The 25,645-nt window shown below is 34.5% G+C and overlaps 5 protein-coding genes and 1 non-coding gene across 6 annotated transcripts; 3 read left to right on the forward strand and 3 right to left on the reverse strand.

Annotated features, from left to right (window-relative positions):
* Positions 1 to 175: 175 nt before the first annotated feature.
* Positions 176 to 3,769, reverse strand: C36B7.6 (Cleft lip and palate transmembrane protein 1 homolog). Its single transcript, NM_076795.5, has 10 exons — positions 3,709 to 3,769; positions 3,449 to 3,652; positions 3,165 to 3,392; positions 2,993 to 3,121; positions 2,589 to 2,855; positions 2,313 to 2,540; positions 2,145 to 2,261; positions 1,840 to 2,094; positions 1,635 to 1,793; positions 176 to 1,351 (listed from the first exon to the last, which is right to left on the reverse strand). The coding sequence occupies exons 1-10, from the start codon at positions 3,766 to 3,768 to the stop codon at positions 1,190 to 1,192; spliced, it is 1,809 nt and encodes a 602-aa protein (NP_509196.2). The 5' UTR covers position 3,769; the 3' UTR covers positions 176 to 1,189.
* A 1,438-nt stretch (positions 3,770 to 5,207) lies between these two features.
* On the forward strand, positions 5,208 to 5,662 carry C36B7.3 (uncharacterized protein; the record flags this gene model as incomplete). The annotated part of the gene is made up of 2 exons (NM_076796.5): positions 5,208 to 5,300; positions 5,347 to 5,662. The coding sequence occupies 2 exons, from the start codon at positions 5,208 to 5,210 to the stop codon at positions 5,545 to 5,547; spliced, it is 294 nt and encodes a 97-aa protein (NP_509197.1). The 3' UTR covers positions 5,548 to 5,662.
* A 4,171-nt stretch (positions 5,663 to 9,833) lies between these two features.
* Positions 9,834 to 12,008, forward strand: C36B7.2 (Protein kinase domain-containing protein). The gene is made up of 5 exons (NM_076797.5): positions 9,834 to 9,973; positions 10,022 to 10,289; positions 10,788 to 11,042; positions 11,096 to 11,559; positions 11,615 to 12,008. Exons 1-5 carry the CDS (start codon positions 9,873 to 9,875, stop codon positions 11,865 to 11,867), a joined length of 1,341 nt encoding a protein of 446 aa, NP_509198.2. The 5' UTR covers positions 9,834 to 9,872; the 3' UTR covers positions 11,868 to 12,008.
* A 4,311-nt stretch (positions 12,009 to 16,319) lies between these two features.
* Positions 16,320 to 18,297, forward strand: C36B7.1 (dual-specificity kinase; the record flags this gene model as incomplete). Its single annotated transcript, NM_076798.2, has 5 exons — positions 16,320 to 16,495; positions 16,756 to 17,011; positions 17,191 to 17,439; positions 17,500 to 17,978; positions 18,102 to 18,297. The coding sequence occupies 5 exons, from the start codon at positions 16,320 to 16,322 to the stop codon at positions 18,292 to 18,294; spliced, it is 1,353 nt and encodes a 450-aa protein (NP_509199.1). The 3' UTR covers positions 18,295 to 18,297.
* A 1,335-nt stretch (positions 18,298 to 19,632) lies between these two features.
* hen-1 (HEsitatioN behavior) lies at positions 19,633 to 20,427 on the reverse strand. Its single transcript, NM_076799.7, has 5 exons — positions 20,343 to 20,427; positions 20,225 to 20,282; positions 20,089 to 20,173; positions 19,963 to 20,044; positions 19,633 to 19,908 (listed from the first exon to the last, which is right to left on the reverse strand). Exons 1-5 carry the CDS (start codon positions 20,412 to 20,414, stop codon positions 19,852 to 19,854), a joined length of 354 nt encoding a protein of 117 aa, NP_509200.1. The 5' UTR covers positions 20,415 to 20,427; the 3' UTR covers positions 19,633 to 19,851.
* On the reverse strand, positions 20,274 to 20,294 carry 21ur-13012. Its single transcript, NR_071431.1, has one exon.
* Positions 20,428 to 25,645: the final 5,218 nt, after the last annotated feature.

Below are 25,645 nucleotides of genomic sequence, written 5' to 3' on the forward strand. Positions count from 1 at the left end.
AGGTAAAACCAGATGCCATATTATACCCTTTTTGGAGGAAAAGTATTCACCGTGGTTGAGATTCAGGCACTCATGTCTGAGGAGAAGATCGTAGGGTGGAGGTGCTTGAAAGTGACAATCATTTCACTTTTTTGAGTAAGCCAATTTTTGAACAAATTTTGTAAGGATAAAATTATTAAGGATAAAAAAATTATTATTAATAAGGATAAAATTATCAATACAATCAAACTTCATTCCTAGATTTTTTTTTTTGCAAAACAAAAAAAGAAAACGTTATCCAATTGTACTTTGAAATTTTTTTAAAAATAGTTTTTACACATACAAAACAACTTTCAGTGTATGGTTAACTTTCTGAAAACCTGAGAATCAAACAACTTTTTTCAAAAAATCAGAGACCATATTTGAGTGGAACGATAATTTTTCAAAAAGTGAAAACTTTGAAATTATGGAACAAGGGTCATTTTTTAAATTCAACTTTTCAACTACTTTAGAACTTAGTATAGTAACAATTACTCCCGAAAAGTGTCAAGAAAACGAGTAGCAAAAAGTGTTACTGGAGAAGAACGATGAAATTGACTGCAAAAGGTACGCTCGCTTAGAGGTAAAGCCAGTTACAGTACGAGGACGACTTCGAGGACAACCGTGGATGCAACAAAAAAAAAAGAAAGGCGAAACTAAATTGGTTCCTCGTACTGTACCTGGCAGCAGGAAAGGCAAACAGCGAGGAAGGTAGACACACACGTGAAACCTAAAGAGGGGTTGGGTGGTTGTCTTAAAATTATACATACATGCTTCATCTTCGGGATGGCTTTTTCTCAAGTGACAATTCATCCAGTCATTATAATGACACGCAACTGAAAAATATTGCGTAATGCAATTTGTTCGTTTGTTCCGATCTCATTTTTGGCTGAAAAATAAAAGTGTACAAAAATTTGAATGTATTAGTTGCCGTAAATTGAAATATAATTCAAAATCACACGTAAACATCACAGAGGGAGAAAGAAAAGGTCTTTGGGAGCAGAATTTGAATAAAAAGAACTGAATAAATCTAGAGATGCTTTGATTGAAATTGTGCTTCGGAGTAAGTGATATTGCTGTTCAAGGCATAATGTTGCGACATGTGGCTTAAAAAGAAAATTAATAAAAAAAGGGGAATGATTGATATTTTTTGTTGGGATTGCCACTTTATCTACTTGTCCTTCTTCGATTCTTCAATGGCTGGGGTATCTGACTTCGCAGTTTCCGTGCCTTCGACTGGCTCCGGAACTCCATGTTCATGCTCTCCTGATGTTCCATATTCGTTCATACGAGTTGGGTCAACGCGGTAGATCCAGCGTTGATACAAGTAGATCTAAAAAAAACAAAAACTTAGTAAATATGAGTTTTGAATCTGAGATCAACTTTCCGATCACATCTGAATATGAAATCTGTATAGTTTTTAATATCTTTCCTTCAGTGAATAAATTAAATACTTTTTTTATAATAACAGCGTTGCACCATACTACTTTCCTTCGGAAGATTTTTTTAAAGATATGAAAAATTGGACAGTCAAAATTGAATAATTATTCTTTACAACAATAAAGTACATTACAAAGGAAGGAAATACGCTAAGTCTTTATTATTAAAACGCTTACCAGGAAAATAATATCATCTCTGAAACATCCAATGCGATATAACAGCGGCATCTTGATCACAAAAGCGAACAAATCATCAATAAACGTGTTGATGAATTTGTACGTCAACATTCTCCACGGTAGATGAGCCACTGACTTGAGTTTGTAATTGATGAAAAGCTGAAATTACGTAGGTGAGACATTTATTGTTTCTGGAACAACGTACTTGTGGTGTCATTGTGATGAAGCCAAACATGAGAAGATATCCGTAAAGCATGTTAAGAACCCAGGAGTACCATCCTCGTTGTTCCACGTAAATGATTGAGTATACTGCATACCCAACGAGCAGTGGGAAAAGTACCCACGATAGATAGCGGAAAGCCATCTGATCATAAACTTTTGTGTCACTTTCCACGTAGGATCCTTTGTCGCTGAACTTCAGTCTAGGAATAACGCCAAGAATCGGATTGGTTCTATCAAACTGAAACATAACAATTAGGACAAGGATCAATCAACCATATTTAACCTGACCTCTACATTCATAACTTTGGGGATTTTCCAGCATTCTATGAGGAGACCGGCTCCGACGCTAAACTTGACCATAAAGTTGGTTTCGTTGTCGCAGATGTACAAGAAGACAATGAGGGACTGAAAATAATAACTGTTAGACATGTAAAAAATAAGAAAAGTTTTACAAACCTGGAAGATATTAAAAAGAACTGATCTGACAGAAAGTCCCACGAGATCTTTTCTACTTCTCCAAAACTGGATGTCATTTTTAAAAGCGAGGAATTCAAGAACTGTGTGAAGAAGAGAAACAGCGATAGTGACACCAAGAAGAATTGGATTCGTTTCCAACAGAGCCACTTTCACTGAGTCATCGTCTTCCTTTTCGGTATGAAGGTAATCACTCCATTGAGATCTCATCTGAATGTAAAAATGTTTGAGCATTGTGATGTCAAATATTCAACTAACATTTTGACTAGCATACATCTGGTACTTGAAAATTGACAGCGGGTAGAAGGTGACCGATAACTTGAGCTCTTTCACAGTTTCGTTGATTGGCATGTAGTCTGCACCGAGATTCCAGTAGTTGTTGAAGAAAAGTATAGGATGATAAAACTCTCCATTTGGAGCGAATTTTACATCTTTGTCCAGTGGTGGAGGGATAGCTCCTTTTTGCCATTGACTATGATCGTCGACAATGTTGACGGACATGTTTGGATGCCAAAAGTTGAGAATCTGAAGTGAAAATCAGTATTTTTGTTAATTCCTCGGGAGTTTAAGCTAGTTATGCTTCAGAAATAGCAATTTGACATCCGTGTATTGTTTTAAACTATTGATGTAATTAACTGAAGTTCAAACATTTATGAACTCACTTCAAACTTCATAATCTCCGCTTTAGCTAGGTCTTCATCACTCTGTTCACTGACTCCCGTCAGCAGATTGGCGGTTTTCTTGTAGTGCTTCTTCTTGTACTTATTCAGTTGATGTACTCCATAGACAACCTATAAATACGATTAAATAGTTTGAAATCGTTTTGTGGAATACCTCGCGGCGAATATAATTCTTGTCAGCTGGATTTGGTGATTGACCATTTTTGACCAGGAATGCGTGAAGATAATACGACTGATTGCGGAGCAACACTTCTGGAGTTGGAAACGTCTTCTCAAATACGTATGAGCCGTCTTTGTTCGGTCCTCCTGTCCAGTCTCCGTATCTCAGGCCCTTCTTTTGAGCAAAAAGAAACCCGTTCTCAAAATGGTTGAAACGTTCTTCCTAAAAGATTAGTTACTTATTTGTTTAAGGATTTGTTTGAAGGTTTGAAAACTTACAGAATCGTCCAAATAAAGATAGAAATCGTAAATTTGTCCTGGTGGGAATAGATTCACTGACGGAGGCATTCCTTTAACGTTGGCGGCGGCGGTTGAGTTTGTTTTACTTTGAGAGCCACCCATTTTTCCTAACATTGTTGAAATAAAGTAGAACATCATGCATTGCTTCAGAATTCCGAACAATATCGACCCCCAACTTTGTGGCTGAAAAACAACAATTATTTTTATAACAAATCGATATTATTAAATATTAACTACACCTGAGCTGCTGGAGCATTTTCACCCGCTGCTTGAGCGGCAGGCGCTACTGCGTCGGCCATTCTGAAAATAAATGTTTTTTTGATTAGTGAAACAGAAAAAATATGTCAAAAATCTAGAAAGTTCGATGAAAAACTGACGAACGTAGGTAAACCAAAATAGTAAAACGCGTACATTCTCAATAGAGCGCACTTGTACAGAGACCGTCGCGAGATTATAATCGGTTGTGGACGAGAAAGATGACGACTAGTAAAAGAGGGGAAAGGGCAAATGCGTGGATGGGGAAAAAGACTGCATACGGCCCATGTTGTTCTCGACAAGAGTGTATATTGTAGAGTGAATGCAAAAAGAAGTGAGAAGACAAGTGGAACCCTCATCCTCTAGATGATATTAAATCTAGGTCTGTGAGTGGATTGCTATCTGGCAATTGAATAGACGGGAGACATTTACCGCACAGCGATACGAGCCTAATTCATGCAAAATTCGATAATAAATTGCGTATTACAGTTACAGTTTTCAGTCCTATTGTGATAATTTAAAGGCGAGAAAATAACATGCACGTTAAAAGAAAAAAACGCATATATCCAGATTACTAATGGGACATTCGGAATTTTCTACCATATTTGAATAACATATATATCAAATTTAGAGATTTTGTTTTCAATTTCGACTTCAACTTCTTTGTCTTCAAAATTTTGGAAAACAGAAAAAGTATGCATTCTTCATTTTTGCTCCTGTTATTATAAAATTTCCTATTACTAATGCAGTTGTTGTTGTAAAGAAGACGTAACGGACCAAATTATATTTTCTTCTACCGGACCTGAATGTCATAATAAGATTTCTTAAAACATTTTCAACAACTTTATGATGGTATGAAACATTGAAAGAAAACTAACTAAATTTATCTAACATCAACATTTAGCAACGGTGGAAAATTGAGTTTTATCTCGGCCACCAATAAATTTTTACATTTTGGCCTTATTTCTGCGATATTTTGAACCACCAGAAAAAGGTGACAAAATATCATAAATATCCATAAAAGTTGTGGCTTTTGTTAAATACTGCAGTAAGACCTCTAAAACTTCCTTTTTCAGTTGTATGTATTAAAAAAACCCCACTTATGTTTTGGAGGTATTTTATTTGAATTTTTTAATAGTAACAAATGTGCAACTTCGAAAAATTTCAAAACAATTAATTTAAAAAAAAATTAATCAAAAAAATCATTTACAACTAAAGTTGTATAGTCTGTAGCAGTTATTTTAAGTTTAATCAATGGTTAAATTTATTTGCGATAAGGTTTAAAGCATCACAGTCAAGTTTCTCATTCCTCAAAAATTAGCTTGAATTTCTCCCTTCCGAAAATTTTTGGAATCCTTATGCATAAAAATGGTTTTTAAGCAGCTTCTTTTTCCGATGTCTGCTCGAACATTCTTGTCTTGTTATTCCCCATAAATGTGTTATAATCTTTTCTTATTTCTAATTCCACTCACACAAATTATATATGAAATGCATCCGGATTCTTCGTATAAAATCCATCCCAAATTTTTCAGCTCAGCTTTCTTTCTCCAACATGCTCTTGTCGTCATTGGTTCAGGTTAGTTTCATCACTATTTTCATCAAATTTTTTTTGTTTTTTTTAGGGAGTTATTTTGATTTTCACAATGTCATCGATAGCTGCAATGATACGCAATGAAACATGCGAACACTCGTCAGAATGCTTAGAGGGTCTAATCTGTGAGAAACAAATATGCATTGAGTCACCGATTCAGAAGCGGCATCCAAGATCTTTTCATGATAATCCAAAGTCTCTTTGTGTTCTTCCACTTGTTTGTTTTCCATAATCAGTATCTTTTTGGAGCAATTATTTGAATAAAATAATGTTAATACTAAAATGAGACTCTAAAAAACCATTTTACACATTTTATTGTAATAGTCAGAGATTATTGTTGAGAAGATTGTTTACAATATTTTTTTTTAGAAATTATAATTTTAAAAGTAGATTTTTGAAAATATTATTTCGATGATCAGAAAACAAAATTGTTCAAATGTACTTAACACCTGGATCAAACAGACAACATTGTTTTAATTATATGAAAAATGCCAGATTTTTTTCAAAAAATGTTGCTCAATTTCCCAAAATTTGACTGAATGTAATCTCTCAATTATGTCTTGATGTTAAAATTCATCTTAAAATAATTTTTAAAGCTGTGATCCATGCTGTGTATTTGGTATTTGTGTATACCTCCGCCATATCAGAAATTGATACAATTTCCATAACTTTACCCGTTTAGTTTAAGCGTGACACCTATTTTCCTCGGTAGGCTTAGGAATGGTGTTTTTTAAGTCTAAAAATACAAAAGCATTCCACACGTTTTCATATTATAAGCTGAAAAAATTAATTTACAAAATGGTGGTGATATAATACACAAGTACAGTGTAATTTTATTCACTTCTACGACTTTAAAGAGAGGCGCATATATACAGAAACGTCTGGGCCACGCGCCAACCAACATCAATGGGTGGCGCGCGGAGAGACCATTTTAATTAATGCAACCCCTTTGAAGTTGTAGAGGTGGGAAAAATACACACTAGTTGTGTGCTCCAACCAACAAAATTGACCAATAACCAATTTTGTACATTAATCTAGAAAATCTGTGAAATCTACGGGTGATTGTACTTTGAGCAATTCTCTTCTCATGCGTACCTGAACAAAGTTTCGATTACCAATATATATTTTTTAAAAACTATGCGTGAGCATGTCAAAGTCACGTTTTCATCCATTACATTTTTTTTGATATTTCTTCAAATCAGAGTTGAAGCAAAAGAAAAATTGAAGAGGTTCAGCAGTTTGTTCAACCAAGCTTCATTCGCTGTTGCCAACTTTATCTGGAGTGTGTTCCTCGTTTTGAAATTTGTTCCTGTTTCAGTATTGATTGAATATATTAAAAAAAAACAACTGAATATTCAAATATAACACTCTAAAGTATTTTCGACTTCTCAAAACGTTTGGCCAAAATTTGGGCACACACACATCGGCTATTTTATCACTGAATGGGTAACTTAAAACTGTACAACCTGTCAAATTAGGTTTGCTTGCAACTTTCTGCCAATATTTGGCAACTTTTTCTCAAACTTTTACAATTGTCTGTCAGCTGTTGAGAAGCTTGCCAAGCAACGTCCTGACAACATCATGGCCATTTATTTGAGCAACTTCTAGTAAGTTGGCAAGATGTTGCCAGAAAGTCCCTTCAAATGCCAAGTCTTTTCAAAAAATGGATCGATTTTTTCTTTCAAAACAGCAAAACTCACAACTAAAGGTGATTTTATTGTCGCTCAAAATGACCGCGTTCACATGATCACTATAGATGATCAATTGTTAACCACAGTAGAGCTAATAATGAACATATCATAAAAAGCACATGCGAAAGATCACACGTGCATGAGAGACGCAGAACTACCGTAACCAATCCCGAATTTGCTTGTCTCACATCTCATTTGTTCCCCTTAATTGCCAAAATCTGCTCACTAACTTTTTCCGCTCCGAACAATAAAAAATTGAAACTCCAGTTTGTACTTTTGTTTACCTTTCCTACCATCGTTCAAGGGCGAATATAAAAGCATCGAAAAACATAATTCAAGGCCACTAGTTTTTCTAAACAACTTCTCGAATTTTGAAGCTGTAGCTGGGCTACAGACATAGATACAGAGACAATGAGCCGATATAACATCCAGCATATTTGCCTTGCACATGTCTCCTCATTCAGATTGTATGATGTGAGAGTTATACATGTTTACGGGGCGATTACTTCTCTTTTTAATTGTGAAGATCTCTAATGGAAGATAGTGTTGAAGCAAACCGGGAGCATATACTTTGGGATATGATTCCGATGTATGTTTACTCAGCACCTCACCATTGTCCTCCAAGAGTTGTGGGAAGCGCCGCACGAAGTTTATAGCGAGACCCCAGTAGGAAACTCATGTTGCAAGTTTTCTGCAAATTTCGGAGGTAGAACTTCGATTGGTTCAACTGAGTACAAGTACGTGTGATGTCAAAGTGTCCTGTTTCGGTTTGATCTACAAGAATTGCGGAAATTTAGACCCGTCTTCAAGAAGCGGACTTCTCAACTGATTTCGCATGGTTAAGAGCCAGCTGACGTCACACTGTTCTGGGCTTAAATTTCCCTCATTTTTTGTTGATCAAATCGTAATGAACTGCCCGTGTCGATGCACCATCTAATTTATCATTCATGACACCTGTAAATGTTCCGTAAGAATTTTTTCAAAATTTAATGTATATTCCAAATTATTACACATTTGCCTCAAGTTGATGTTAAAGAAACTAATATCGTTTGATATATTATGACCTTTAGATTTCAATATTTCATAATCCAACGGAAAGACATATGTCAGTGTGTTCTATCGTTTCAAAATTTTGTTAGTTGATAATATTTGAGAAGTTATTTTTTTGGGAGATTGAAAGAAAGTGTATCATTTGCTCGATAGTTTTTTGACAACGCACCGGGCTTTCTAGTCAGCTTTCAGTAGTATTGTAAAATCCCCAATACTCTTTTCATCATTAACAAATGGCAGACATTCAACGTCATTTTTCGAATCTTGTTATTGGTGCGAGTCCCCTTACCAAGCTGTGGGCAGACCATGGGACAAAAGGGGGCGTCGCTACAAACGGAAAGCAACATCACGAGTGGCAGCGAGTGATGACAATGCGGTTGGACCGTTTTTTCCCCGTTTACGACCATCGTGCCAGACGCGAGCCTCTCCACCTCTCTTTGCCTATGACTCTGAGTGTATGGTAGTATTCAAATCAATAGACAATACTTCCACGCTTTTATCTTTATATCTCCCGTATGGCGCTTCAGCCTTGTTAGTGTAAGCTGATACCAATTTTATTGGATGCCCTCGTTTATGACAGTTCATTAGCTTATCACCATCTGTTGAAAGTTTGATCTTGTCATAAATAAAGATCGAATTATAGCGAATCTTATCAAAGAGTGCGCATTTGTTTATGATGTGTCTGCCACGATCGTATTTCTGCGAGAGGGGTAGATCTTTACAACAGCTCACTTGTTGACAAGTTTGGCGCGTTCGCTGTGTTTGTAACAGTTAGCTCAACCTCTTTTTTGAATGATACTAGGCTCCCGACTCTAGCATTTCATTTTTTCATTAGACTTTTTTCTACAGTGCGCCCAGCTGCTAGGGGACCCCCCTCAATTTGAGCGGTTTAGGGTGTTTACAAACTTTTTCATGGGAAACTAATATTGGAATCGAATTCAGCATACCAAAAAACCTAAAGTCCCACAATTTTATCCTAATATCTCGAAAATTGAGAGCAAAATAGCAAAAAGTTGAAAAATTGACTGCCCAACTGCTGGACCCCGTGAGATTTTCGATAATTTGACCGAAAATTCTAATTTTTTCGAAAAGCATCAAATTTTTCAAAATCAAAATTTTATTCAATAGAGTATTTTGGTAGTGTACTTTTTGTTTTTCATATCTTGGAAATAACTGGAAACATACAAAATCCCGATTTTTGACATTTTATGACCTTTAAGCCCGACATCAAGCTTCTGAATGAGATATTTGCTCCAAACTTTTAAATATGGTAAAACACGCGTTTTTCAACAAACTCGTGCATTTTCAAAAAATTTCAACATTTTTGAGTCATTTTAGAGCCACATTTGTACACAGCTTTTAACACGTGTTTTGGTGCCACTCGATGTTTAAGCCCATATCTCAGCAGCCGATAAAGCTTTCCTGATGAAACTTTACAGACATACATTCAAAAAGATACTGATCATGCATCATAAACAATAGCTTTATTAACATCTCACGGGGTCCCATAGCAGTTGGGCAGTCGATTTTTCAACTTTTTACTCTTTTGCTCTCAATTTTCGAGATACTAGGATAAAATTGTGGGACCTTAAGTTTTTTGGTATGCTGAATCCGATTCCAATATTAGTTTCCCATTAAAAAGTTTTTAAATACCCTAAACCGCTCAAATTGAGGGGGGTCCCATAGCAGTTGGGCGCACTGTATGATCTTTTTTCAGAGATTGTCTCACATGTAAGCTCTTTATAACCCCTTAAAATCTCAACATTTGTATATTAAATTTCAGAACTCGTATCGCTATCAATTAACTGCTCGAAACATGTCTTGTTCCATGACGGCGAGGGAACCCGCTGACTTGCGGGAGGATAGTTTCAAGCGTATAGTGAGAAAGAGGGCGCAAAACCATTGTGTTGATCAGACGTAAGGAAAAAGAAGTACACCGATTCTGTAAGTAAATTCCTATTTCAGAGTTTACCCAAATGAAAACCCAGGCCTCTCTCCTAGCTCTATTTTCAATGGCTACTCCCACCTGCTCTCTCCATTTGAGAAGATTGAAGTTAAGAAGTACGGAAAAATCTACGCTCTATCGATGAATCCGGAAACTCTGAAAGCTCCAGAGAATGCGATTGAGAAGGATTTCTTTGAGATGGGTTCGATCTACAAAATGAAAAAAGATGAGCACATTGGTTACCGTTACACGATTGACAAGGTTATTGGACAAGGTTGTTATGGAGTGGTGAGTTATTTATTCAGTTCATACAATTGAAAAAAAAACCTCAAATCAAAATGATCAATGAAAAAATTCGTATCTGTTACTTCTTTAAGCAATTTTTTGGCACTTTCGGAGAGTTGTTTTCCTTTTTGCTCATTGTTGAGTAAAAGTTTTAAAAAGAAACATTTTGTTAGAACAGAGAGAAATATTTGTTCTTTAAGAAGTTAATATTGTATACATGTGTCAGTTTTGCTGAAAAAAATTGGCATAAAGTATTATTGCGTCGATCAGCACATTGCGACTTTTAAGCAGCTTTCGAAAAATTTCAAAAAATTTCCAATTAAAAATGTCAACCCAAAAATTAGGGTTTTTCTATTAGAAGTAATTGCTATGTGCCTAGATTCTTTTGATTTAAGCCAAATAGCTCTTTAATCAATTGGATGTTAAATAGTTATTCATATCTATATTTGTTTTAAATCTTACAGTATTTTTTATAAAACTCTGAACACGTTAATATTTCAGGTGGGTGAGGCAACGGATGGAAAGACAAAGCAAAAGGTTGCAATTCGAATGGTCTCTAAATTGGCGCCAAGAATCTACAGAGAAACCGAAATGATAATGTACATCTCCTCCATTGATCCAGATCACACATTTGATTGCGTTCGCATGCTGGACTACAATGTCTTTCGCGGATTTCACTACGTCGTCACAGATCTCTTTGACACCAGTGTGAAAAAGTACATCAAGGAGCATCACCCAAATGGAATTGCTCTGGAAGTGAGTAATACAAGTGTTTCACAAAATATAAAATATTATTCCACAATTTCCAGAATGTTGCTGCAATGGGACGCAAGATCTTGAAGGGGCTCGTCTTTCTTCACGAGCACAACATCGTCCATGGGGATCTCAAGCCAGAGAACATAATGCTCAATCTCGCAAATCCTAACGATGTCAAATTGGGAGACTTTGGGCTATCAAGATTTGCAAAGCCATATCACGACCATGTGCAGTGCCAATCCATGTTCTACAGAGCACCGGAAGCATTTGTTCGTGGGAGATACAATGGAGCCACCGATATGTGGTCTTTTGGATGTACCGTTGCTGAAATGGTTTCTGGAAAAATTTTTCTCGCTGGTGACAATTGCGATGATCAATTCTATTTGATGCAAGAAGTGATTAACATCCCGCCTCCAGTGTTTTTCGACACATTCTACACCAACTACTATTTCTTCTCTACTCTTAAGGAAGCACCGAAGCATATAGTTATCACTGATCACGGACCGATTGTCAGCTTGTGAGTTTTAGTTATTACAAATTTAAAAAAGACTGCAAATACTACCTATTTTCAGCATTTACACAAAGGCCGCAGATCACCGCAAAATTCCGGGAGCAACGCCGATTGGTTCTTTCTTCACTAAAACAGAGCAGAAACCTTTCAACAATTTCATTCTGAAAGTTTTCAAGTGGATGCCAGCCAGCCGTATCACTGCAAAACAGGCACTGGATCATCCGTTCTTCTACTCGCTTTCTGCATGCTTCAATCAGCAGATGTCGTTGGCGGATGGACCATTGTTTGCTCCAAAAGTCAAGCGTGCAGCTTAAATCATCGGCTACTCAAAGATATTTGCAAAGGCACCATGCATGCAAATCATCATTTATGAATCTTCGAATTTTTCTTGGCCTGTTTCGTTTTTTAAACTATATTTTTGAAATTTTTTTTTTCAAATAAATTGAAATTTCGTATTTTACAGCACGAACTGGTTGTTGAAAAAAAAATTAAAATTAAAATTCCCCAATCTTAAAAAAAAACGTCAAAACAATTAAAAGTTTTCAATATACAATCGTTTTCCCAACTTAAAAAATGTTAAGCGGAAAATCTGAAACTCCTGAAATTGAAATTCTGCTATAAACGTTTAGAAATAGTTCAGATCGTTTTTTTTACATTTAGGTGAGCTTTATTTCATTAAAACAGACAATTTTTAACATATGGGTCTCTCTATTTTGACTAGGGGTGGCTATAGGTCGACCTAGGTCGACCTGCGACCTAGAGGGTTAGGTCGCATCGCGACCTAGGTCGCATTGCGACCTGCGACCTAGCGACCTAGCGACCTGGGTCGCTTTGCGACCTGCGACCTAGCGACCTAGGTCGCATTGCGACCTGCGGCCTAGCGACCTGGGTCGCTTTGCGACCTGCGACCTGAATTACCGACATTTTGTTCTCTTTTGGTTTTGATTCACTTGAGTTGTTAAAATCCGTATAACTCGAAAACTAAACATTGCAGAATATGTATATTCCACTAACATTTTCTCTATTAAGATTTTATAAGTTTATGCGTTGTTTCTAAAATTTCATTTTCCACTTTTCGAATTAAAAACGTAGAAAAAAGCACAGAACAAAGCATTGATTTCTACAAATTCTACAATTACAAAAAAAAAATTGAAATTTAGAAAGTTAAAACATTTCGGGAGAACGAAACCCATAAGTACCATAGTTTTCAAGTTGAAACGATTTTAGTCAGCAGCAAATCCGGCGGATGTCGGCTGTTCTAACTTTTTTCGACAAGGTGTCTTATGGATAAGAAATCGAAAACAATGTAAAATAAATGATTTGTAGCAATTTGTGAGCATACATATTCTGCAATCTTATGTAGTTTTCGAGTTATACAGATTTTAACACTTTTAACAACTCAAGTGAATCAAAACCGAAAGAGCACAAAATGTCAGTACTTCAGGTCGCAAAGCGACCCAGGTCGCTAGGTCGCAGGTCGCAATGCGACCCAGGTCGCAGGTCGCAATGCGACCCAGGTCGCTAGGTCGCAGGTCGCAATGCGACCTAGGTCGCGATGCGACCTAAATGAAAACAGCGACCTAGCGACCTAGGTCGCACTCTTGCCACCCCTAATTTTGACCTATATACCCAACTCGTATTACCAGATTTTTCTCATAATTAAAAACACCCTAATGATTACAAAATGCTTTACATATATATTTTGAAATACTCAAAATCCTTTCGAGTCTGAAAAACAAGGAATTCATTGAAAAAGTGTACTAGAAAAGTTTCAGATTAAATTAAAGAGGCAGTTGCCATTTTACCTCCGCTTGAAATTCAGCAATGAAATGTATTCAGCAAGTACTTTGAAACCACACATGTCTTGTATTGAAGTCGAACGCTAATATTAAAATTAATCTTTGGCAACAAAAGTTGTTAGCAGAAGTTATGGTATTTTAAAGCTATCAAAGATAAAACGTTTTTTCGAAAGTTGAAAATTTATTAGAATTGCATCCTTAATTCTTTTTAAAGTTTTTAATGCAATTTCTGTTATTGGACATATTTTTATTTTGGGAACAATGGCTCTACTGTGAAATTAAATTTTATGATATGTTTGTTTACTGTTTCATGATGATGATATTTGCCTCCCACGACATTTTTTACGACGTATATTTCAAAATGGTCGATTGAGAACAAATCTATTCATATTTTCAATCACTATTTTTGAAAAGTGTTTCTTTCTGTTGCTTCCAATAATTTTATAATGTTTGATTTTCTTTTCAAAGTTCTAAAACGAGTACGAGAGGTGAGTATTGTAATAATATTATATTATACAAGATAACTACTAGAAATAGAACACATCTAGTGCACTGGAAAATTTTTTAAAAAATAAATTCATAAATTCTAGACAAACAAGCAAAAGTACAATTTGAATCGGCCGACTCGCTTTTTTCAATGGAGTTCAAAGAAAGTACTTCTTATTAAAAGTTGTATATATCTCATTAAAAGTTTTTTAATTAATATTGCTTAAAATTTATAAGAACCGTACGTTTGAATAAAAATTTGTCTGACATCTTTTTTACCTACATGCTTTTATCTCAAAATTTCTAGAAGACTCTGAGAAAAATGGACTGGTTTGACGTGATATTTGGTCATTTAAGACTATTATAAGCGTATTTAGACACAATCCCCACTGGCACTACTCCATCTTTAATGCTTTATTTTGTTATTCAGTTCTTTATGTATTTAATTAATTAATTGAGTAATTTGATTGCGCAAAATGATGCGATTGCTCAAATCCCTGTTCAAAACATTTCAACTCTAATATCGTTAGTTCACAAGTCTGAAAAAAGACATCGATAATTTGTGAGTACGTTTACATTTTCTCACACAATCCGCTTACGCAGTGTGCACATTGAGGAGAAGCAGACATGAGCTCCAATACGTTGTGCTCTTTCAAACCATCAATTTTACTTTGCCAGAAGTATTCAAGTAATCAGAAACTCAAAAAAGTTGTTTTTCTTATTTTGCTCAAAATGCGAAAAGATTTACGTTTTCTTTAAATTTGTGTTTTTTGCCGGAATTCAAGCGTGATGTTTGTGAAGTTAGATAAAAACGTAGTTCATAATTAAAATGTTTATTTTTATTTCCTATCTGGTTGGGGAATTTCAAACCATTAAATAATTTTTGAAAATCGTTCCAACTTACAAAAAAAGTCAATCTAGTCTCGAACTTCAAATGGAGACGTGTATCATTCGAAAGCTATTGTTTGAATTAGGTAATTACAAAAATTTTAGTTATTGAACTGAACTTTGAATCCCTGAACTTGTCATCTAAAATTTTGACCATGAGACACCTAAAATTGTGTACGAAGTGCTCATAGCCAGATAAAAATATGTACTTTTTGCATGCCAAGATACAAACAACATTTTTGGTACGCTTTCAACAAAACATTTGCTTGCCAGAAATTTCAGATTTTTACAAAAAAATAATTATTTCCGAAAAGCACTCACGGTGTGTTGTTGTATATGTATTGTGTTTTTTTTTCGTTGTACTGTGAGACCCTGAAACCCCCAAAAACAAATTTATGCTCCCAGAATTTATTTTAAAGCAATTTACTCAACCTCAAATTTAGGGAAAAAAGGGACTGAAACACTTCAGATGTCAATTTCAGGGATTCAGGCGACCGCTGAAAAATGCTTATTTTTTGACTTCAGTTTTCGAATGAGATACGCCTCAGTTTGAAGTCCAAGCCTAGGGACTTACTTCTCTTGCTACGAAAATAAACTGTATCATCAATCTGATTCCCGATCAAAAATAAAATTGGAGCTCAAAAATTGAAGATGATGTGAATTTGATTATCTTTAGTCAGAATCCAGCTAAAAATAATTCTGGAAACATAGAATCTCTATGATTCCTCCCAATTTGGTTGTTCAGACATCATTCTGATTTCAATTTGATCCTTAACAGAGGAAGTGACTCATTATTATATTTTGGGAATTCAACTTGTAATCAGAGTAGCTGATAAACGTTTGGCTTTTTACACGAAACAATTTCTTACGTTTTCTATAGGATATGCCGTCACATTTGTTTTGCATTTTCTGTCTTATGAACTTTTAACTTTATACACTCGGCATTTCGTGTCTTCTTTGACCCACCTTTTTGCCGGAAGGCAAAAAATGACGATAACTAGGCGGCAAAAAGGTGGGAGAAAGTAGGCACGAAATGCCGAGCACATGTGACTTCTTTAAGCAACACAAACGGGCATTCAAATTGCCTATCTTTAATTTATAAAAGAAATAATAACGGATCGTTAGTTACGAATCAATTTTAGCAGCTTGCTTGCTTACTCTTTAAAGAGAAGTACGTGAATATGTTTCAAGTCTAAATACATTATTTTTTGCCGTGAGAAAAATTGTGAGATTCTCTAAACTTCCAATTGTAAGTTGTTACAGACTTTTGAAATCACACGAAGTATTTCTAATCGATGTAATTTTTAGCGTCATACCAATTTCACAAAAATATGTATTTTGAGCTGGAGATCATTCACTTAGTAATAATGTTTTAGTTGAATAGTCCCATGATTGCAAAAACCTTGTTTAAAACTTCTCAAGTTAACAATTAGTAAAGGTTGATTTCTGGCTTTTGAGTTTAAGTAATCACAGTTCTAAAACTTAAACAGCAAACTTTTGTTCACTGGAAGTATGATTTGTTGGTTTTTTTTTCAAATTTTGAAGATGAACAAAAGTAGACGATGCCAAACACGTTGTAGCCTCCAATCTGCAATGAGCTTACTGATAAAATCAGTTCAAATAGTGAAACTACATGCTTTTTTTCAGCTACGGATGATAGTTCCTGCAAGGGTATCGTATTTTCCATCATTTCGAGCTTGGAATCGGAAAGAAGCGTCCATGAATCACTTAACACTTTCAAGATGGCAGGTCGCGGGGGTTTCACAGCAGTAAGTTATTTTTAAACGCTATGCTGCTTCTGATAGGGGGGGGGGGGTAATGTATGTGGGAGAATTAAAAAAAAAGAAAGATGAAACATGCAAACTTGGTTAGCGAGTGAAAACAAAAAATTCTCACAATCAGATTTTAAAACTCATCATTTTAAAATAGTTGTTTGTTGTGAATCACAAAAATTCTATATTTCTGGGTTTCTTTGTGGTATATAAAATAAAATAAACTAGCCTGTGCTGAATTAATTTTTAATTTTTAGGGACGAAGCTTGTTCTGGTTTGATCCCTCAGCAAGCTTCCCTAGTCTACTTGCATCAGCTCACGAGTTATGAAAAAAGAGAAATTGAAGACTATCCTATTGTTTACACAGTTGGAGATTATGGATCGAAAAATCAAACGAATCACGAATTAGGAATATTCACATTGCCCAATGGCAGTTATTGTTTTAAAGAGGGAGATCATATCTCATATCGATACTCAATCGACGAAGTCCTCAGTTCTGGATACTATGCACAGGTTAGCTGCGTTCAAAAGTTGGGTCAACTTTGGACTAAACTTGGGCTAGCCAAGCTTTACATTGTTTTTCCCCAAGTTTTACCAGCTTGTAATTTGATTTAATATTTTGTGTAAAGATTTTTGTCTCAAATAACGAGACTGTATTCAAATAACTAGGCTGTATTCGATTTTAACTACAGGTGTTTCGGTGCACGGATAAAAAAACCGATAAGAAAGTATGCATCAAATTAAAGAATCGCAATCTATCAACCACTTACGAAGAAACTATAATTCTACTCCGCATTCATCAGCTCAATCGGCAAAACAACTCCAACTGTGTCCGTATGCTCGACTACGATCATTTTCGTGGCCATCATTTCATTGTCTTAGAAAACTATCAAACCGATCTTGCAAGTTATTTATGTGGTAGATCAAAACTCACCCCAAGGGTAAGATTTTGCAAACTTGTGTTAAATTCGTTAACAAATCTCCGTAATCGTATACTTCAGGAATACATTCCGATGATAAAATCAATTGTGCATGGTCTCAAATTCCTTCATCAAAACAAAATTATCCATGGAGATTTGAAACCTGCCAATGTTCTTCTCAATGAATGGAACAGAAACAATTTGAAGCTCACTGACTTTGGTTTATCTACATTTGTCAACCAGGGACCATTTTTCCGAGACTATCAAACGCTATACTATAAGGCACCCGAAGTTTTTTGCCAGGGAAAAGTTAGCGTGGAAATTGACATTTGGTCATTGGGATGTGTGGCAGCCGAAATCGTACGTGGTACCCCGCTATTTGTTGGAGACAACTACTTTGATCAATTTGCTTTAATTCAAGAATTTTTTGGTAAACCATCACGAAAGTTGTTTAACACTTGGGGAGGAATTCACCAATTTTACACGGAGTACTTCTTTCCACGTCATTGCTTCGAATGGCTTAATCCTTTTAATGGAGACCGCACCATGGAAATCGAACCGTAAGTGACTCCACTTACTTCATTTTAGGAACATCAATTTGCTCTATTAGTTTATCATTAAAAGCAAAAAAGAAAATAATGTCCATTTTGCTGTTATTAAAACATGGAAAATTCCTTTTTCAGACATTACAAACTGGCACATCCGTCGAGAAAGCCTCCTTTGACTAGCTCACTGGTAAGCAAGTTGCCAGGAGGAAACCAGAAATTTTTGGCTAGATTCCTAATGAGATGTTTTGAATGGGATCCGACTGAACGCATCAAGTCATCATTCATTTTGAACCACCCGTTTTTTCATGAATCTATAAACATTCAATAACTTTCCCACCTTGCGGTACATCAGAAGTACTATCAGACTGAAAAAAATTATACACGGTATACCTGCCCCAAAAAAAATTAAGTGACCTTTTTTTGTCCCTATTAGGCTGTGGATTAATGTTTTTATGCCTAAACATGCAATTCAATTTCATGTTTCGATTAAATTATCATTTTTGAAGAAATGCATGGAAAACTTATTGGTAAATATTTTTGGGGCAGGAATAAAACACAAACACCCTTTATGAGATTGTTTTGTCCCCTTTCTACAATAACCAAAATATTGTAACCGTCACTTCAATTATTTTTCAATCAAACTGTTTCATTTTCTATGTTATGTTAATCTATGTAACGTTTTCAAATTTCATTCATCTTCCCTAAACTTTGATTATGTAATTTATTTCTGTTTATTATCCAGTTCCTTATACCACTCTCATTCAACTGTATAATATAATTTGTGATACTATGTTTTATGACGAAAAGTGTTCTAAAACTTGAACTGATTTATTTACAAATTGCTTTCAATACTGATAGAAAAGGCACAATAATATCAACTCAAGAAGTTTCACATTAAATTGTACTTATTTGTTTTAAGAAAACATCTTGCTGCGTTTGCATACATGTGCCCCATATTCGATTGCAGAGTTCACGGATTAATTTACCGTATTTTCTCTATTAGTCTTGCAGCCTCTATTAGTATTGCATGCAAGACTAATAGAGGAAATACGGTAATAGTCTTGCACACCTATTCTTGCCAGATCAACAGTATTTTGTGAAAACTTCAAAAATTTCGCCATTTTTTAGCTAAATTAAATTTTCAAGTGTTCAAATAATTGATAAAACAATAGAAAATAATGTACTTTGCACGATTTAGACTGTTTCAAGTCAAAGTTTTGACGATAAATGGTCAATTTTACAAAGCTATTGGATCTTCGAAAATTAGTCTTGCATGCAAGACTAATAGAGGAAATACGGTAGTTTGTTTTAAGCCCAGCTCAATGCTATTTCAATAATTTAATATGAAACGATGAACTGTAAGGTGTTTGTAAAACGTATTAATTCTGTTTCAATAAGGTCGAGTGTAGCGTATGGACCACATTCGCTGGTTTTTCTTCAAAGTGAAAGATATCATGTTTAATTTAAATGAACAAATGACACTTTTTTTCAGAAATTGTGGCTGTAATACACAATTGCCAAAAAGGTGATTTTTACTCAAATTCATTAATTTGACAGCAAGTGACCCCTATGGTTCGCATACTTATAATATATTGCCCTTTTTTTAAGATGTCTTACGGAATGAGCTAATAAGGATGCCCATATTTCTTTTCATTTTCATTTTAGTGTTTACAAAATTGTTTATTTTTGTAAATTAGGTTCGTCACAAAACAAAGTAAGCTTATTATAGTAGTAATGAAGAGTACGGATGCATGAATTATTTGTTGATGTTATAAATAGGCTGCATAAGAAAACATTGAAAGAAGCGATTGATGAGGAGTTAAAAACAAATTTGATTAAACACAATTCAAAAAATTTAAAAAGAAATTAAACAATCGTATAAGTGTTATTTTCCTTTAATTTCTTCGAGCATCTTCATCAGTCTACGATACTCCTCGCTTCTCTGAAATGTAAAAATTGTTTTTTTAAATAAACCGGGGAAGAAAAACAAACTTACAGCTCTATGATAGAAACATTGGAAGTAGTTTTCGTCGTCTCCGTTTGGACAATCAGCTTTTCCATTACACAAATCAGCCAGTCTTAAATTGAAACAAGTTAGTTCTGTACCGACCTTGTAACTTACTTGATACATGGCCAGTTGCGAGGGTCATTTATGTCATGGATGGGACATGGTATGTACTTGTTGCCATGACGGTCAGTTTCACAAACTGTAGTCAAAATTTACTATCTAACTGAATGCCAAAGTTTTTAAGACGCACCTGGTTTTATTGCAGTCAAAGCATCTGCATCATTCAGTGGCCGATGATTTCCGTGACCCTGCAATTTGAAACATTTGTTAAACCTAGCTTTGCACTATATGAACTTTGTGAAACTTACAAATGCTCCATCTTGAGATGACAAAACGGATGAGCAAAGTGCACATACGAAAAAAATTACTTTGGAGTTCATGGTGGGGAGATTTCTGAAAATAATTTATTGTAGATTACTTGTTATTTTTATGTTTTTGACACATTGTTATCTAGTTACTTAGCTATTTAGTAATCCAGAGTCCTTCTTTTTAAAATTAAAGGATGACGGAAAACCGAAAAACACGAAAAAGAATTAAAGGTAGGAAACGAAAACAAGAAGGAAAAGCACAAGAACTCAGAACATTCAAATGTCTTGGTGGCAGATTTTGAATGACAGTTTGTCCATGTGATGGAGTGCAGACAATAACAAAAATGATCGAATACTTTTTGATTGAGACTTTTCTTTACTTTTTTTATTACATTGTTTGTTGATTTCTTTCCTAATCGCGGAAATGGTTGAAATGTCAACAAACTGATGTGTTGCAAAGTTGCAAATTGAAGGATCAAAGAAGTGGAACTGATGAAATCATAACTTTGGCAGGAAGATGAGTGGGTCAGACAAGGACGTCACAAAGGTCTTTCAGATGAAGGAAAAATGAATGTGAGTGACAATTAGTAAATGACAAAACAATTAATAATTTCGCATTAAAAGACTTCCTAAATACAAGTAGGCGGGCTCGGCTACTGTGTCATCACATACTACGTCGTTCATCGCCTCTTTATGATTCGTCTTCATTGTCGCTCACTTTAATCTGCTACAAACTAAGAATGTACTCACTCGCTCACTTAGGCTACGTATGTTTTGACAATGACGTACGCCATTAGCACTTCTCAGAGTTTCGTATGTTTCTGGATGTTTTGGCGCGTTGGCATATGTCACTGATCCCCTGCCTGGGCTAAAAGAATGAAAGAACAGATTAACAAAAATAGGAAGTGGTTGCAGGATCTAAGGATTCCAGAAATATTTAAATATTTCAAACAAATAAGCGGATTTTATCAGAAAGTGTTACAAATCAAATGAGCTGTTTCTGCTCGATCTTTGTGTGGTGCTCTAGGCATCAGAAATTAACTAAGATGAATATGTTTTCAAAAAATGACTGTATATTCATGCGCGGGTAATAAATCACAAAAAAAAACACTCAGGCACATTTGTTAAATTTGGAGATGAGCCAATGGCGCTTGATTCCAATTTAAAGTGGTGTAGCGCCATCCAATATCAGAGTAAAACTTAAAAAAAAGTTTTCTTAACAGTCAAAAACTGGCAATAATTGATATACTTTTAAAAAAACTAGTATTGTCGCCTTTTCGAATCCCTTCAATGTTTAAATAATATTGCATATTTGAAACATAAGTAAACCATAAAATTTGAAAGAAATTTAAGATGATTTTTTACAACTTTCTCACTGGAGCTACTCCACCTTTTATCTGATTCCATGAACGATTTACACAGGATGCCAATTCAATGCTGAACTTTCGAAACACAAACCATTTGCAGCATTTTTTCTAGATTCTTAATTTTATAGCTTTGATATTTATCTTTGCATTGAAACTACACTGAAGGAATTCACGACTATCCTATTGAGTACTTTCAGTCTTATGGGCAACGAATTGTTTGTTTCTTCTTTGCCCTAATATATATTTTTATGCTGTCTAGAATGTCGGATGGGTTAAAGAACACAAAAAAGCAGACGTTATGAAAATCAGAAAAATGCAAAACTACGTCAGGGTAATATGAGGTCATGACAGAAGCCCAAATAGTTTCACACCTCGAAATAGTAATGATTCAAATAATCTTTGAGGAAGCCAATTTTGAAAAGCAATTTCCGCGAGCACAACAAAATTAGACAAATCATTGCGATGAGTAATAAGACTATTACATGTAAAAGGAAGTATGATTAATCTTTATAAAAATCCTGCTCTTTTATAGTTAGATGGTCATTCAGATATTTGAAAGCTGTTATAGATAAAAATGCAATATGATAGGTGGTGGGTGAGTTTTTGGATCAACTGATATCTTGACAATTGTGACGTAACCATTTTTGCAACTAACAATAGATGCTTACTGACAGCGAGACATACAATAAAACGTCTAGCTGTCATAACAAGAATGTGGAATTTTGTCATGACAAATATTCAACTTGAAAAAATTAATGACATAGAAAACGGAAATGAAGAACGTTTCCTATCAGTTTGTTTTTCTGTTTCAACTTGTTTTTGTTTTCTTCGAATTATGCATTTTTAATTCTTTACTCGATTTTCAACTGGGACTCAAGTTTTCAATTTTATGAAATTGATGGTAAACAGGAACAAAAATATGAGGATATGAAGAGAAAAACCACGCGTAGTTTACTCTAAGAATAACATGAAAATTGTTGCAAAAACGTGAGAAAAACTTCAAACTCACGTAGTGAATCACATATGTTTTAATATAGAGTAGACACGCGCGAGTGACCAATATCTAGTTTTTAATGTACTTTTAGCAATTTGTGTGTGAAACTGAAGAAAAATATCTGAGTAATCGGAATCTAAGCTGCAATGTTGCAAAAATTGTTCTTTTCTGGAGAATTGAAACCCGTCTTTAATATTGCATTCAAGTTCAAACATGTGAGTGAACGAAAAACGGAATTAAAAAAAAAAAAACAAAAATGGTGATGTTAGAAAATTTCAGTTGTGATTCTGAGAAAAAAGTAGGCAAAAATAGGTAAAAATACAAATAGTTTCAATTAACCATTCACAGATTTGGTAACTCCTCGAAAAAAGAAATGGGAATCACAAAATTTACAAAAGTTGGGCAAAATTGGTAAAAGTTTAGGATTGCCTCTCGGCTAAACAAAAATTCATACCTAAAATCTACCGAAACTTGACAATACTTGTTTTAATAGTTGCTAAACTTAGTCAAAAAGTGGCTGAATTTTATAGATACTAAAGTGCCTTCAAGTTTGGAAACCCCTATTGAGAAATTGCTAAAAGTGGTTGAGTAGTTCCATCAAACTGCCAAAACAGATATGCATGTTATCGAATGTCCGAAAAATGCAAAAAATGCTCTTCTAAGAGATTCAAACCTCCACAGTGGCAATAGTCTCGTGCTATTTAAAAATATAGATTAAATTCAATGAAAAAAAACGACAAGGAAGAAAAAACTGCTGGGTATCAAACTATGGTCTTTCGGAATCTACCCCTTTCTGATTCAGGACATGATAAAATTCTTATCAGACATCTGTCTAATAATGAGGGGTATCTTGAGGCTGTTCTTATATTTTAACATCAGGAATAAAATTGAATCGTTCTTTTTTTACATGATTCATAGTGAGGGTGGGAATTAATACTAATCAAGGGATTAAATCATATATACACTTGATGAATTAAACTAATAAGTCGTTGATAATGTCAAAATTGTCTTTCTAGCAAATGAAAATTCAATGCGTATAGATTATAGAGGATATAAAAAGATTGATACATGAATGAAAATGTTTTCTAAATGAAAATTGCATGTTTCAAAAGTTCTCTTGATTTCATTCAATATTTTATGTAAAACTACATATAAAATTGATTGAATTCGATAATTGAAGTCAAAAATAGTTGCGGAATAAGCAGCGTGAAAACTAGGTTCTATAGATTTAATACGAACCAACACAATGCAACAAAAAGATGAAAGCTCTGTGAACGCAATCGGAAATTTATAACCTTGAAAGTGACCCCAAGCAAAAATTTACAAGTGTTTCTTTATGTGATACCAATGGTTGTGTTTCGCAGCTGTGGAGTATTTTCAGCTAACAGATGCAAACATATATTTACAGTGATCATACAATACGCAATCAACTAATTTTGTAAATGCGATGTCCGGCATAATGTTCCCAAAACTTCGCAAAAGCTTACACTTTAAGTTAGTTCACAAACATTAAGGAAATCAAATTTGATTTTGTGTGAGTATTTACATAACAATACTATGTTTAATTAATTTATCAAAACTTTCGACAAAAATTTCGATAATATCTTTTAAAGATCTACTCTACTTGTGAAAACAAGAAGGAACAGTTTACAACACCAAGAATTTGTGCGGCAATTCAAATTATTAAGCATTTTTGAGCTGGTTTTTCACTGTGAAGTTTCCTGATTTGCTTTTGATACCATAGTCAACAATGATTTTGGTACAACTCATTCGAAGGAATTTCCCACATCCAATACACTGACTTTGAAATTGTTTTTGAGCTTGTTAACATACCGTTAAATGTAAATTGTTTATCTTAAAGAAATAATATTTCTCTTAACTGCTATATGAATTCATTCAAAAAACAGATGCAACAATTCAAAAACAGGGATTTTTTGGGATTGAGATTTTAAATCAGAAATACAGTTCCGGCTTCAAAATTTTAGAAAATCAGGTAATGTTGAAGTCTCAGGTAGTATTCAGGGATCTCGGGCAGGCCTTTTTTGCGTTGAATATCATCAAATGTAATTCTGTGATGAGAGTTACCTGTCAAAAATGTTAAAATTGAAACAGCTAATTTTTATTTATTTCTCGAGTAATCCCAAAATGAGCCCAAACTACTGATTTCTGGCTTCTTGAAAACTCTTTAGAAGCTGTCCTAACAGGTTAAAATATTGAACAAATGACTTATTTTGTTTGAAAATTAAGATGATGTTAACTCCTCAGTGTAGCAGCAACCGGAAATTTTTATTCACAGAATTATTACATTTATTGCAGAGTTAAGTTATTTTTTACGTGTTTTTATTTTGAAAATTATTTTGAGTTTACAGCCGATCGATGCACAACTGTGGGTTTATTTTGGGTATCCATTAACTGGAAATTACCTGAATTAACAAAAAACCTGAAATGAACAAGCAAAATATGAAATTTAGGTGATTGCTTGAAAAAGTTAATTCTTTAAAAAAAGTTAATTTAAAATGGTAGATTCTAGCTAAATTCCACCGTTTCAATTCAAAGTTTTGAACGCCATAAATAATCTTTGAACAGTTTTTTTGAGAAATCTCACTTGGGTTTTTGTTTTTCTATCTATCTAAGTATTAAAATCATTTTTATTCAAAATTTAATAAATGTAAAAGAATACACAGTTTACTTTTTCATAGTTTTTGTGATTTATAATTTAAAGTATTTGCTATAACTTTCAAGCTAATGCTAATTTTCAACTATCATTTCAAATATCGTCATCTTCTCGTTATTTCAGGTTTTCTCACTGTTCTTCTCCTCATTGTTGCATTCCAAGAAAAATCGTTTTTCTCTGAAGAAGCTTATCCGACTTCTTGTCTGCGGCCTTTGCCCACTTCACATTCCCGCCATTTTTGATGTGTGTGGTCATTAGCGCAAAAATA

Source organism: Caenorhabditis elegans, chromosome X (assembly GCF_000002985.6).
Source record: "Caenorhabditis elegans chromosome X".
NCBI lineage: Eukaryota > Metazoa > Nematoda > Chromadorea > Rhabditida > Rhabditidae > Caenorhabditis > Caenorhabditis elegans.